General features: G+C 40.6%; 1 protein-coding gene across 7 annotated transcripts in view; it reads left to right on the top strand.

Annotated features, from left to right (window-relative positions):
* Positions 1 to 15,824, top strand: part of FNDC3A (fibronectin type III domain containing 3A) — a 159,709-nt gene that overhangs the window by 100,000 nt on the left and 43,885 nt on the right. For all 7 annotated transcript variants that reach the window (XM_045588660.1, XM_036455765.2, XM_036455763.2 and 4 more), the window contains 3 exons: positions 2,405 to 2,562; positions 6,217 to 6,276; positions 7,342 to 7,480. In XM_045588660.1, the coding sequence (XP_045444616.1) occupies positions 2,405 to 2,562; positions 6,217 to 6,276; positions 7,342 to 7,480 (357 nt within the window). The remainder of the gene's footprint in view (positions 1 to 2,404; positions 2,563 to 6,216; positions 6,277 to 7,341; positions 7,481 to 15,824) is intronic.

Raw genomic sequence — 15,824 nt, 5'->3', positions numbered from 1 at the left:
TTCTAACTCTCTATCTCTCTCCCTTCCTCTCTGTATAAAATCAATAAAATATATTTTAAAAAAAAGAAATTAGAGAAAGAAAGAGACAAGAGGCAGAAGTAGATTCATAAAGAGCTAGGTGGGTGCCATCTCTCTGATGGAGAGACAGTCACACTCACCACAGACAACACAGCATATTTATTGGCTTCCAAAGGGGAGTTTAAGGTCAGAAGGAGTTTTGGGTGTGCCCAGATCCTATTCATCAAAATCTGGGGAAGCTCCTTATTTTTTGGTACAAGATTTAGCATATCAAGACCTGGGTGAGTCAAGGTCCTATTTATTCCCCATTCCAGGCACATGGATAAAGATTAGAAATCAGTACTGATAACAGGACTCTGCCAGTGCCCTCGGGCTCAGCTGATAAGAATTAAAAGAATGTCTATGTGCCTTCTCAGGTGGCTCTCTACAATTACCCATTTATATTTGTGAAGGGAGCTAAAGGGAGGCATGACCTCTGCCCTCAGAACTTAAGTCAATAGATTAAGCATCATGCAATAAATATAAAGCTATATCTATGAGGTGTCACAACAAAGAGAGTACTATAAGAATCTATATATAAAAGCCTATTGCAACCATCTGACAGGTAGCTGTGATGTGCAATGACCAGCAGGGGACAGATGATCAATGCAGGATCTGCTGAGCTGTGATGACTTGGCAGTGGTCGTTCTTGGGTGACACACCCGGAACCACAAAGGAGGGAGCCTGATTCCAGGATGCATCACCGAGAACCGCCCTCTGGCAAAACCCCTCGGAGGATGTTGGAGAGCCAGTTTTGGCCCGATCCCCACAGGAGAGGCCAAGAGGCCTGTAATATGTAATAATAGGGGGACTAGGCCTTAACAGGAATGTTGAACAAGGCTCCCTAAGGAAGGATGATTGAACCAAAATTTAACCCTTTGCACTCCGCTGTCCCCTCTCAGGGGACATTGCAGTTTATTAGTGATTACGGGGAATTGAGTTAATTCAATGCACCCGCCACAAAGTAGTGTCGAGTAGCTGGTAGCCAATGTCCAGAATGGTTCGGAGTGCAAAGGGTTAAAGAAAAAGTAGTGGTCAGGCACTGTGGACAGTGGGAGAGGGTTGGGGTATTATTGCAAACAGCCAACATTTGAAAAGAACTGAAATGTGGCACGCTTGAGGAACCAAAATAAAAGAAGAAAAGCTCAATCATGTGACTCAAGTGTAGTGTATGAGGGAGAATATCAAATTAGCTGTGTACTCAAGAGTTGAGTGATCTGGGATGAGTCACTTAACCTTTCTGAATCTTTTTCTTCTTCCATAAAATGGAATATGATGTTATTGTAGATCCTCACATGCTGGTGGATAAAAAGTGGCATCTTGTTTTAGTTACCATGTATTATGATGCAGTTATACATAATTTCATACATTACCTGTGGTGTTTCTCCTTTTTCCGCGTCCCACACGGAAAAAAGAACAGGTTCCTGAGGAGAGGAGCTAGGGATTAAGAAATTAGAGAAAGAGCCGGGACCGGTTTGGCTCAATGGATAGAGCATCGGCTTGGGGACTGAAGGGTCCCGGGTTCGATTCCGGTCAAGGGCATGTACCTTGGTTGCGGGCATATCCCCTGTAGGGGGTGTGCAAGAGGCAACTGATCGATGACTCTCATCGATGTTTCTAACTCTCTATCTCTCTCCCTTCCTCTCTGTATAAAATCAATAAAATATATTTTTTAAAAAAAATTAGAGAAAGAAAGAGACAAGAGGCAGAAGTAGATTCATAAAGAGCTAGGTGGGTGCCATCTCTCTGATGGAGAGACAGTCACACTCACCACAGACAACACAGCATATTTATTGGCTTCCAAAGGGGAGTTTAAGGTCAGAAGGAGTTTTGGGTGTGCCCAGATCCTATTCATCAAAATCTGGGGAAGCTCCTTATTTTTTGGTACAAGATTTAGCATATCAAGACCTGGGTGAGTCAAGGTCCTATTTATTCCCCATTCCAGGCACATGGATAAAGATTAGAAATCAGTACTGATAACAGGACTCTGCCAGTGCCCTCGGGCTCAGCTGATAAGAATTAAAAGAATGTCTATGTGCCTTCTCAGGTGGCTCTCTACAATTACCCATTTATATTTGTGAATCATTGGAAAGTCCATGTCCTTTCCTCATTTTTCTCTTGAGTTTTTTGTCTTTTTCTTTTGGTCTTTTAACTTTTGTTTAACCCAGCTGCCCATCCAGAACAAATTATATCTCATCTACAAATGAACAGATTTCTATTTGTAACTCATTGTATGTAAGTAGACACGTGTATATATTGTATTTAAATATATGTGTAAATACTTTTCACTGTTCGTTGTGCATGTTACAGTTGTTTCCGAGAGCTTTTAAATATTGTGTTTTTGCAGGCCTCAGACATTCAGGCAAGGACAGTAATACTTACCTGGTCACCTCCTTCCAGCTTCATTAACGGCGAAACAGATGAGACTCCTATACCAGAGCTCTATGGTTATGAAATTTTTATCTCAAGTACTGGGAAAGATGGGAAATATAAAAGTGTATATGTGTAGGTATTTGTTATATCTTACTCCTTCCCATTATATAAGTTATGGTTTATCATTAAGAGCTTAATACTACCTTTGTTCTACTTATCTCTTTTCGTGTTTTTATTTTGAAGTATAAATTGAGCAGTGATAGTGATTTCAATGCAAATAGTCCAAATGCTGGCTGGTACATACAGTGAAAGCCCTCACTTTCACTGACCAGTTCAGCTTTTTTATTTTTCAGTAGGTTTCCTAACAGATGGTTCACTATTCATATTTTTCTGAGGCAGCCAGGACCAGAAATGAGAACTCTTAGATTACGAACTTATGAAATATGGTAATGCTCCTCTGAAGAGTTAGATTTAATTTTTATTTGTATAAGCTGATGTCCTATTGCAAAGTGAATTTAGTGCCATTGTTCCTCATTTGTATGTTGGTTTATTAATAATCATATTTTGAAAACCTATCATAGTTCTTTTTTCTTACTACAAAGTGTATTTATTATACATTAAGTAGCCTTAGAAAGATTCAGTGGCTAAAATTGTGACATTTTTGATTGACTAGTTGTAAAATAAATTATTTTTCTGCTCTGCTGGTGTGGCTCAGTGGTTAAATGTTCACCTATGAACCAGGAGGTCATGGTCAGGGCACATGCCTGGATTGTAGGCTCAGTCCCCAGTAAGGGTGGTTGGTGGGGGGTGGGGGGTTTGTGCAGGAGGCAGCCTATTAGTCTCTCTCATCATTGATGTTTCTATCTCTCTTCCTCTCTAAAATCAATAAAAATATATTTTAAAAAAACAAAAAAAATACTTTTTTCTGTTCTTATTCACATAGAAATTGCTTATTCTAATGAAAAAATAGAGTACAGTTGATTACTAGTTATAATTTAAGCAACAGAAAGATTGTGAATGAGATTGGTTAGTTATTCAAACGATCATAACTAACACACAATACTGGATACATCAGCCTTTTTTGTGTCTTTTTTCCAAAAATAGCTATTATAAGGAAAAAAGGAAAGTGAAATTATCCCAGTGATTATCATCTGGTAACATAAGATTATAAAAATGTTATCTCCTATCTCTCTTGAGACTTCCTTGTCTTTATTCTATTAATTTTTCTTCAAAGAGACAGACCTACCTACCTTTATCTCCTTTTTACCCCTTATCTAAAGGGTAAATAGGTGATAAAGGACCATACACATAAAGGGAGTTTTTGTGTGTTACTGGTCATTTAATTAGCTATCTTTGTTTTAAGAGGATTTACCTCCATTTGCAGCCTAACAAGAGAGAACTGGAGGGGAATTAGTCACTTCCTTTACCCTCCATCAATTAAGATCTCTGAGGATGCTGCTGTAACTGTCCAATTCATTGAAATGCATTTTCACTAATGAGACCTATTGTTTTTTTCTCATAATATTTATTGGTTTTGATTTGAGAAATAAGACAGCTGGAAAACAGGAAGGAGAGGATTGCAGAAGTCCAAAAAGTGGAGAGGAGAGAAACTTGGATGAAGGAAACAGAGCAGAGAACAGTGATTTTAAGAACTATTGGGTCGGCAACTAAGTACTTGCGGATTTTTTAAAGAAAATCAAAGACAATTTTTTCATGGAACTAAATAACTTTATTCTGTAATGTATTGCCCATTTTGATCAATGACCTTTTACCATCTTTCAGGCAGCATCATAATCCCACGTTCAAAAAACTTCTGGTTTTTATTAGCAAAAAACTGAATCAGGTACGATTTGACATCATCATCATTATTGAAATTTTTACCATTCAAGGAGTTTTGTAAAGATCGAAACAAAAAGTAATCAGATGGTGCAAGGTCAGGACTATATGGTGGATGTGGCAAAACATCCCAACCATGCTCCATTAATTTTTGCCGAGTGACCAAAGATGTGTGTGGCCTTGCATTGTCATGATGGAATACAACACCTTTTCGATTTGTCAATTCGGGCCGCTTTTCTTCAACTGCATTGTTTAATTTCGTTAGTTGTTCAATGTAGACATCAGAATTGATCGTTCGGTTGGGTGGTAAGAGTTCAAAGCAGACAATTCCTTTGTAATCCCACCAAACTGATAACAAAACCTTCTTTTGATGAATATCAGCTTTTGATGTTGTTTGAGTTGGTTCACCTGGCCTGCTCCACGATCTTTTCCGCTTGATATTGTTGTAAACAACCCATTTTTCATCGCCAGTTATCAGTCGTTTTAAAAATGGATCATTTTCATTGTTTCTTTAGCAAATCGCAGCTGCTAATGCGTTGCGTTAACTGTGATTCTTTCATTTCGTGAGGAACCCATGTATCGAGTTTTTGAACATAGCCAAGTTGTTTTAAGTGATTTTCAATGCATGTATGTGATACATGAAGCTTCTCTGCAATCTCACGTGTTGTACTGTGACAGTCCGAATTGATTATTGCTTTGATTAGGGCGTCATCAACTTCAACTGGACGACCAGAGTGTTTTTCATCTTTGAGTGAAAAATCACCAGAACGAAATTTGGCAAACCAATTTTGACACTGCCGTTCTTTTAAGGCTTCATCACCATAAACAGCACATAACTTTTTATGAGCTTGCAATGCGTTTTTCCCTTGTGGAAATAAAAAAGCAAAATATGACGAAAATGTTCCTTTTGATTTTCCATTTTTCAACGAACGCCAAACGAAAACTACAAAACAGATCAAAAAACTTTTTTCACTGATTAACAGCTGAATAGCCAACTACCAAATAACAAAATGTGTTTTACATTTGTACTACGTCTGCAAACCTAAAAATTCAACTGAAGCCATATCTGTGTGAAACCCGCAATTACTTAGCTGCCGACCCAATAGAAAAGAGGCTTGTTTGTTGGCTACATACCAAGTAATAGTCATATGAAATGATTATTTTAAGAAGATGAGGACTGTTGCATTTAAAAATGTCATAGTGGCTATAGGAAATACTTTACTTTAAATTGTGATTATTGCTTTTTCTTATTTACTCTTTAAACTGTAACATCCTATATAATAAAAGGCTAATATGCAAATTGACCAAATGATGGAATGACCAGTCACTATGATGTGCATTGATCACCAGAGGGCAGATGCTTAATGCAGTAGCTGCCCCCTGGTGGTCAGTGCACTCCCACTAGGGGAGCACCGCTCAGCCAAAAGGCCTGACCCGGGCTCACAACTGGCGAACCTCTCCCGCCTCCATGGCAGTGCTAAGGATGTCCGTCTGCCAGCCAACAGATTGCGAGGGGGCAGAGGCTGGGCTGAGGGACCCCCCTGAGTGCACAAATTTTGAGCACTGGGCCTCGTTTTAAATAAAGTTCCATGTTAGATTCTAATAAAATGCAATAGTGGCAGACTACATGTAAAAATTTGGTAGTTTTTATTTCAGTATTATGTGTGTTATTTCTAATTTCAACTATGTGCAAAATGGATTTTAAAATAATATAAAAATGGTTCTATTTCTTGATTTGCATACCACACTTACTTGTTTTATAGTAGTATTCAGGTACATACTTAAGTTTGGCACATATCCTAATTAAACAAATTCCATATTAGGGGAATTTGAATATGGACACAGGTTGTAAAATAAGAAGCAGTATAATTTTATAAAGTACCTACGTAATTCATATCCCCCAGAAATGCTTTATTTACCAGACAATGAAATATTACCTTTTTTCCCCAGGGGAGAAGAAACAAGTGTCACTTTAAATGATCTCAGACCAGCTACGGAATACCATGCAAAGTAAGAAACCTCCTACATGTAGCTTTTCTATGATAGAACATAGGTAGTGTTATTTTTTTCATCATTTTCTTAAAAGTCTAGAATGTAATTTAGTTATTCACTTTGTATTAAAAGCATGGACTTTCATAAGGGTGTTTTGGCACAATTATTAACACTTTCCCACAAAAGTAGAACATTTTAACTAGGTTGTTATATTGAAGGATTAGTCACCTTATTTGTAGGATATAAGGATTGGAATGAATATATAGTTAATATTTATTATATGTCTACAATATCTGATTTAGCACTAGAAATTGTCCCAGCTTTTAAAAATTTTATAAAACAGAAATAATATGTGACTTAGGTTTATGTATTTAGAATGAGTTTGAGACATTAAAATTCTTACGATTTCACATTTAATTGAGAATAACTTAGAAACTGTTTTATTCTGCATAGGTCTTCCATTGTAATTCACCAAAATTATAGAATCTATAGACTTCCCTGGTTGGGACTGAATAAAATGCATTTACTTAGTCATATTCATTTTGAAAAAGAACATTTGTGGATAGGATTATTCCTACTAAATGATTAAATTAAATCTGCAGTTCTACTTCCTGTGAATAAACACAATGTATTGTCTAACCTAGTATTCTTCAACTGTGGATTGCAGCCATTATTGGATCATGTAATTAATTTTGTAGGTTATATTCGGCATTTAAAGAAATTAAATGTTATTAAATGGAATAGAAGAGTATCAGTATACGTATTACTCTAGTTAAGGGTATTGTTTCAGGACACTTGCTTTGCACATGTGTACACACTGTAGTTTTAGTGTGCCTGTGGATAACAACATATTGCATAGTTACAGTTGTGTCACAATTTAAAACGTATTTTTTACTTTGGTTTGCAATAAAAAAAAGGTAAAAGCCAATAGTCTTTTTTTTTTTTTAATGGCCACTCTTTTAATGTGCATATTTTCTTAAACCATTTAGAGGGGAACTTTCTAATTTGCAAGTATTTAAAGGTGATACTCTTGATTATTTGCAATGATTCTTCAGGATAAAACTTTTTATTTTATCACCATAGAATCCAGGCCGAATATAATTGTATAAAGGGAACTCCTTCAGAAACTGAAAGCTTTACCACCTTGAGCTGTGAACCTGACATACCTAATCCACCAAGGATAGCAAATCGAACGAAAAATTCACTTACTTTGCAATGGAAGGTAAGAATATTCTCTGGAGTATTTCCAACTGGATATTTATTTCCTTTTTTCCCTGAATGGTATTAAATTTTGATTATTTTTGGAGACAAAAAAATCTTTAAGCTAACTGTTCTTTACATATCCTATATAATAAAAGCCTAATATGCTAAGTGTCCTGTTGTCTGGTTGGCCATTCAATGAATCAAAGCTTAATATGCTAAGGCTACTCAATCACTCACTATGACATGCACTGACCACCAGGGGCCAGACAGTCGACTGGTGGACTAGTCGCTATGATGTGCACTGACCACCAGGGGGCAAACACTCTGACCAGTAGGTTAGTTTGCTGCTGGGGTCCGACTGATTGGGACTGAGCGAGATGGGCCGGACATGCCCTGGAGCCCTCCCGCAGTCCTTCTCTGGCTGGCAAACCTCAGGGTGGGGTCCCTTGGCCTGGCTTGAGCCCTCTCGCAATCTGGGACCCCTTGGGGGTTGTTGGAGAGCTGATTTGGCTCAATGACGGAACAACTGTTTGCTATGATGTACACTGACCACCAGGGGCAGATGCTTAATGCAGGAGCTGGCCCCAGGTGGTTAGTGTGCTCCCACAGGAGGAGCACCACTCGGCCAGAAGTCAGGCTCATGGTTGGCGAGAGCCTCCCCCACCTCCGAGGCAGCACTACAGGTTGTCCGACTGACAGCGTAGGCGGCCTAAGCTGTCAGTCAGACATCCCTTGAGAGCTCCTGAACTTTGAGAGGGCTCAGGCCAAGCTGAGGGACCCCTCCCCAGTGCACTAATTTTGTGCACCGGGTCTCTAGGCTATATATGTAAAAAGCCAGCAACCAGTCGCTATGACACCCACTGTAGCCAGCAAACCGGCCCAATTGGGGTGGAGCCAGCCAGCCCCTCCCCTCAGCTGGCCCGACCCTGATCAGACTCTCTAATCCTGATCAAGGGCGGGGTGACCGGCCAACCCTTCCACGGCCCTTCCCCCTCAGCCAACCCTGCCCCCAATGGGTCACCCCACTCCGATCAGGGGCAGGGCCAGCTGGCCATCCCCCTATGGCCCCGCCCCAAAGCCAGCTCTATCCCCAACTGGCCCCCCACTCTAATCAGGGGCAGGGCCAGCCAGCCAACCATCCATGGCCCTTCTCCCTGGCTGCTGGCCCCCAATCGGCATTGACCACCCCATTCAGGGCCCGCAGTCCCTCCTCCCAGCCAGCTCGGCCCTGATTGGGCCCCAATCAGAGTGGGCCAGCCAGCCAACCTCTCGTCATCTCCCCCTCCCAATAGGCGTGGCCCCGATCCATTCTGATTGGGGCTAGGCCCCCTGGACCCCACCCATGTATGAATTCGTGCCCTGGGCCTCTCGTCTATATCCTCTATAATAAAGATGTAATATGCAAATTGACGCTCATGCCATCACAAGATGGGGGCAGGGCAGCGGGGCTGGGGCCAGGTCTCACGATTTCATGCAATGGGTTACGTGTGTGTGTATGTGTGTGTGTGTGTGTGTGTGTGTGTGTGTATCTATATATCTATATCTATGTGTGTGTGTGTGTGTGTGTGTGTGTGTGTGTATGCCTAAGCAACCGTTACATTCGAATAGCCAGACAACTGTTGACCAATCGCTATGAAGCACACTGACCGTGAGGGGGCAGACACTCAACACGTGAGCTGCCCCCTGATGGTTAGTGTGCACCCACAGCCAACCTCCCACGGCCCCTCCCCCCATCCAGCCGGCCCCCATTGGCCCCTGGTACTAAGCCATTCGTAGAGACTTGCTTCTGGGTCAGGGCTTCGTACATAGCAGAGCAGCTCCCCCACTGCGATCTATTAAAAGTCAACCATCAACACAAGGGTTTGTCTCACTCCCATCCTCTCCCTTTCCCAGGAGCCGCCTGCCCAACACCGTGGTGGCGCAGCAGCTAGGGAAAGAGGAGGAGGGGAGGTGGGGAACCGTGCAGTGGCAGGGTGCTGACAGCAGCCTCAGCATCAGGTGTCCATTTCTTCTGCACCCAGCCTGGCGACGGTTGCTTCCTCTTCGACTCCACCAGGGCCCTTGGGCCCGAGCTGCGACAGGGAACCAGGAGTGGGTGGTGGCAGACACGGCCCCTTTCTCGGGGGGCCGGGGCCAGCGCCTCCCTTGGGGCTGGCAGCCAACCTCCTGTGGTCCCTCCCTCCTTCGCACCCCCACCCCCATGCACAAATTCATGCACCAGGCCTCTAGGATAAATAAGAATTTGTTTCTTATATCTTAAAATAACACTGTTAATTGGTTTTCCTTACTATATGGGAATATAGCTGGAAAAGATTGATTTATAATTAGAGTTCTTCCTATACTGGACATGTAATAGCATTGAGTGTTGTAACAGTTATACTCAAGTTCATTACTCCTTTTTATAATATTTTGTAATGATGCCTTTGTATTCTGAATTTTATCCTAAATGAGATTCATAACTAGACTCATAGCTTAGAAAATGTCAATATGAAAAATTTTTAAATAAAATATCAATATGCTGCCTTAAAAGAGGAATAAAATTATTTTTAATAGAATAATACTCATTTCAATATAAAAATTGTTTGGACCTAGCTACAAAACATGTAATGAAGTAGACAGACACTATAAATAGAATTGGTAGTTCAAACACCACAGACAGCATTGTCATGGGTGACATGATTTTCTGACATAATATATAGGTCTTAGGAAATTTCAGAGCAAAATTAAGTATAGACTTTTTTAAATTGCGTAGTTGTTGCATTTTGGGAAAATTCAGTAACTTAAAACTGTATAAACACATTGTAAAATGGAATTAGGTTCTAGGCTTTGATAATTATAAACATATTTCACCTACATAGCTATCAAGTAGGACCATCAAAAGTCCATCCTAGAGGGAGAGAACAATTCTTTATTGTACTATTGTCCCACACTCTGCAGGACTCTTAGCTTCTTGATCCAACACCTGTATTAAGCTCCTCTACCCATCATTATTGTGATGGTCAGAAGCATCTTCTACAAAATTACAAAACATTCCCTAAAAAGGAGTTCCACCTCTGATAGCAACCATTGATTTGCAGTGAAAAAAGAATTATCTTGATTTCATAATCTCATCTTACCTCAAGAGTAAAATTCAGGACTAGCTTTCTTTTTTTTTTTTTTAATAAGTTTTTATTGTTCATATTATTACAAATGTTCCTTTTCCCCCCCCCACCATTGTTCTCCTCCACCAGGTACCCACCCCACACTCTGCCCTTCCCCCACTCCCCATTCTCCTCATCCATAGGTGCACAGTTTATGTTCAGTCTCTTCCCACATCCCCTTCTCCCTTTTCCCCAAGAATCGTCAGTTCACTCCCCTTCCATACCTCTGATTCTATTATATTCAACAGTTACTATTGTTCATCAGATTTTTTTTTTAATTTCCTTGGTTTTTAGATTCACTTGTTACGTATTTGTTGTTCATAATTTTTATCTTTGTTTACTTTCTCTTCTGAAAGAACCCCCTTCAGCAATTCATATAATTCTGGTTTGGTGTTGATGAACTCCTTTAGCTTTTTTTTATTAGTAAAGCTTTTTATCTGACCTTCGATTCTGAGTGATAGCTTTGCTGGATAGATTATCTTTGGCTGTAGGTTCTTACTATTCATCACCTTGAATATTTCTTGCCATTCCTTTCTGGCCTGCATGGTTTCTGTTGAGAAGTCAGCTGACAATCGTATAGGTGCTCCTTTATAGGTAACTACCTTCTTTGCTCTTGCTGCTTTTAATATTCTCTCTTTGTCTTTTGCTCTTGGAATTTTAAGTATGATGTGTCTTGGTGTGGTCCTCTTTGGATTCCTTTTGTTTGGAGTTCTGTGCGCTTCCTGGACTTGTAAGTCTAATTCTTTCACCAGGTGGGGGAAGTTTTCTGTCACTATTTCTTTCAGTATGTTTTTGATATCTTGCTCTCTCTCATCTTCTGGGACCCCCATAATTCTGATGTTGGTTCGCTTGAAGTTGTCTCAGAGGTTTCTTACATTATCTTCAACTTTCTGGATTCTCTTGCCTTCTAGCTTCTGTGGAGGAGTGTCTTCTGGCTCTTTATGTTCCAAATCTTTGACTTGATTCTTGCGATCTTCCATTCTGTTTTTAGGACTCTGTATAATATTATTTATTTCAGACAATGTATTCTTTATTTCTTGTTGATCCCTTATCATTTCTTGATAACTCCTTATTAATTCTAGTTGATCTCTTTTCATATCCTCATAGGTCTTATCTATCTTTTCTAGGAAATTCTTGAAAAACCTTATAAGCGTAGATTTGAACTCTATATCCAGACGCTTTTTGTCCTCCATTTCTTTCGTTTGTGATCTATTTTGTTGTCGCATTTCGCAGTTACAGATGGGGCGGGGTTTCAGGGTGGAGCCTGCAGCTTTGGCTTCCGTCAGCCCCGCCCTATGCGGGTCCTTCAGTGCTCGCTGCCGGCGCCTCTAAGAGAAAGGTGCCCTCGATTTTCACCTGCTGCCAAACAGTCTATGCTCTCCTCCAATGAGCCCGGTATTGGGGTTCAGTTCAGTTGGAAGTGGAGTTGGAGGTGGTGTTCACAGCAGTCTGGAGCCCCAGTCTCCTTCCCGTCAGGGCAATCCCACGGCACAGCCGACCGTCCCTTCTCTGTGCGCAGTGTGCGCACTGCCGGGACCTCCTTTTGCCGCTCCCCGGGGTTCCGCCTTACAGCCCAGCTCCCTATGGCTGAGCCTGAGTCCCCGGGGTCTGGCCTAGAACTGGGGCCCAGCACAGTCGGAGTTTTATCTCCTTTCCACTAGGGAACGCCCGCCAGGCACTCGGCCTCCCTCCTCTCCGGCTCCGTCCTCTCCGCGAGCCGCGTCTCTGTACCTTGGCTTTTCCAGCTCCTCCGCGCCTCCTTCTGGTTTTCTCCTTGCTTCTCGCTGTAGAATTTCCAGTCAGTCAACCTTCCTGTAGTTCTGGGCAATGTCCGTTTTATATTTTAGTTGTATTTTATTGAAATTGTTGTGTGCGGCTGCGGCTAGGTGTTCACCTGGGCGCAGCCATCTTGGATCAGGACTAGCTTTCTTTGTGAAAGTTTTTGAATATTTGGAACTTACTAGTTGTTTGGAATTTGTTATTTCCCAGATCTTTATAGGATATTAGATACTTTGTGTAGTCAGAAACTGTTAGTACATGTAAATCAGACAAGTATGGTTAATTTTATTTCATGTCACTTAGAGTAATATTTTATTTATAAACTAGTGACTACCTGCACAGATTCATGCACATTGAAAGGAAATTAATTAGAAGGTGGCTGGCAGGGCGGGACTGGGTGAAAAGGGCTGGACATGGCCTGTAGCCAACCTCCCGTGATTCCTCCCTGGCTGGTCGCATCTGGGGTGGTGCCTTGGCTCGAAAGGCTTCTGCAGAGTGAGCAGGGTCCCTCCGGTGGGTGAGTTCCCTTGGCAGGTCCTGCGGGGATTGGGCCAAAATCGGGTTCTCCAGCATCCCCTGAGGGGCCCCAGAGTGCTAAAGGGCACTCTGTAAAGTTGCTGTCTGTGGAACACAAACGCAGGTATGCAGTAAACCAGATTTGGGGTCGACAGTGCCCCAGCAACAACATAACCCAGGGCTGAAAGTGGAATTGCGCAGCCCTGTGAGGAATCAGGCTCCCTCCTCTCTGGTTTTCGGGGTGTGTCATCTGAGAACTGCCGCTGCCAAGTCACTGCAGCTCAGCCGCTCCTGCATTAAGTGTCTGCCTCCTGGTGGTCAGTGTGCATCATAGTGACTGGTCAGATGGTCGGCAACTTGGCATATTAGTCTTTTATATATATAGATATGTTAATGTCAGGGCCAGCCTGACGGTTGAACCATGCTGAGATAGGGAGGTGGGAATTGAGAAAAGAAAGAAAGACAGGAGAGCGGGATCGGGAGGGCGACAAATCATTGACTGACTGCAGCAGCTTTATTAACTGTGTAATGCTTTTTATACACAAAACATTGATTAGGAGGTCTATCAAGAGGAATGTATTCTTTGTTCCTCTTAATCTCTAAGGGAGATATAAAGCAGAAGGACAAAATCTTGGTACAGCAAATATCAGTAAATAGTTACAGACTTCTTGGTAAGCCATGAAAGGTTGCTCTCATTCTACTGATAACTGCCATCCAAAGAAGCCTGTGGAAACTGTGTGGGTAGGGGACCGAGCCTTGCTAGTCCCTTCAGGTGCAAGAATCGTGTCAGCTTTCACCTGATCTCCAACATATTAAGGCCCTTTCCTTTGGTAGGGAAAAAAGGGTAGCGGTCCAGTGCTCTTCATGTAGGTTGGGATTTCTCTAGCGTATTCTATACTGATGATAGTCACAATTGAATTTTGAAATTTCTGTCTTTAACAATATCTCAAGCGACCTGTACAAGAGGTAAACAGTGCTACCTCTTAGTTGCCCACACAAATTGCCCAGCTTGCACACTTCTAGAAATAGCCCATTTTATTTATATATAATATATATATATATATATATATATATAGATATAGATATATATAGATATATATAGATATATATAGATATATATATATCTCAGTATGTTTGTAGAGATAGTATTATTGTTCTTGGTAATATTGTTGTATGCCACTTAATGATATTTCAGTCAATGACAGGCTACATGTATAGCAGTGGTCAAAATAATATGGTAATGGAGCTGAAAAATTATTATCTTCTAGTGAAACTTTAGCTGTCATGTGGTTGTAGCATAATAGTGATCCTGATGTAAACGAACCTATTGCACTGTATAGAACATAATAGTGGATAATGATAATAAATGACCATGTTACTGATTTAGATATTTGCTATACTTTTTATTGTTATTCTAGAGTGTACTCTTTCTACTTATTAAAAAGAAAAGTTTGCTATAAAACAATATGCCTAATATAGCTCATGTATGTTTACAATGTTTCTTTATTGCATCATTTTCTCTTGTGCTTCATTTTAATCACCAATTGTTTTATACAGTAACATGCTGTACAGGCTGATCTCCTAGGAAAAATAGGCTGTACCGTATAGCCTAAGTATGTCATAGGCTCTACCATTTAGATTTGTGTAGTAAGCACATTCTAAGATATTTGCACAGTGATGAAATCTTTCTCAGAACATATCCCCATTTTTGAGCAGTGCATAACTGTACCTCAGAGTTATTGGGAAGATTATCAGATAATATCTGTATAGCCTGTAGCACAGCTCCTGGAACATAATAAGCACAATAACTATTGTGTGTGTGTGTGTGTGTTTTTCATTTTAAGTTTGAAGATAACTAGATTAGTGACTTAAATAATGAATCTTTTGACTCTGCTGCCTCATTTAATCTAAAAACATGACTATGAAGGTTATCATAGTATGAGAACAGTGGCATTCATTAACAGTTGAGAGAAGTTCTTTATTAACTGACATTGTTTAAAATTGCTAGTGCATGGTGATGATAAAAAGTTGACTGAAGTTGGTTGTTAACTCTATTGTTATTGCTGGAATACTTCTGGGTAAGAACATTGATTTTGTGTCAGATAGAACAAATTCAGTTCCACTCCACTCTTAGTGACTGTGATCTGGGATAACTTATTTGGGCTCTTTAAAGCCTCCTTTCTTTTTTTTTTTTTTTTTTTTTTTCTTTTTTTTAAATATATTTTCTTGATTTTTTTACAGAGAGGAAGGGAGAGGGACAGAGAGCTAGAAACGTCGATGAGAGAGAAACATCGACCAGCTGCCTCTTGCACACCCCCCACCAGGGATGAGCCCGCAACCAATGTACATGCCCCTGACCGGAATCGAACCTCGGACCCTTCAGTCCGCAGACCGACACTCTACCACTGAGCCAAACCGGTTTCGGCAAAGCCTCCTTTCTTTCATACAGTTTGATAATAGTACTTTATAGCGATGCATTAAGTGAAATAAGGTAAAAACACTTTATATATAATAGTTTCCCCCCTGAGTCACAGAAAAGCTGGAGGATAGGTCACAGGTCATTCATGGTAGACATTTTCACAGCCTCACAAAGAAATAGAAAAAAATAAGTAAATGTGAGACCTTAATAAATAAACTAGAACAATCTGGAATCATTTACTATAGAGAAATGTATTTTTATACCACTCACTTCCTACTGAGACTTGCAATCTTACCTGCCTTTGGATTTGCTCTCCTGCTACATAAGAGTTGGCATTTCCCAAGGATTCTTTCTCTACCCTTTCTCCATACAGTCTTGTTTAACTGCCACTGCTGTGCCAGTCAGTGAGCTATTCATGTAACTTACATAGAAAATTTAGGGCATGCTAACTTGTTAAAAATTACAATTTAAAGATTTTTAAACACAAGATCTGTGTTAGCATTTAACAA

The sequence above is a fragment of the Pipistrellus kuhlii genome, unplaced genomic scaffold (genome assembly GCF_014108245.1).
Source record: "Pipistrellus kuhlii isolate mPipKuh1 unplaced genomic scaffold, mPipKuh1.p scaffold_m20_p_3, whole genome shotgun sequence".
Classification (NCBI taxonomy): domain Eukaryota; kingdom Metazoa; phylum Chordata; class Mammalia; order Chiroptera; family Vespertilionidae; genus Pipistrellus; species Pipistrellus kuhlii.
This window is presented reverse-complemented; position numbering and strand designations above follow the sequence as displayed.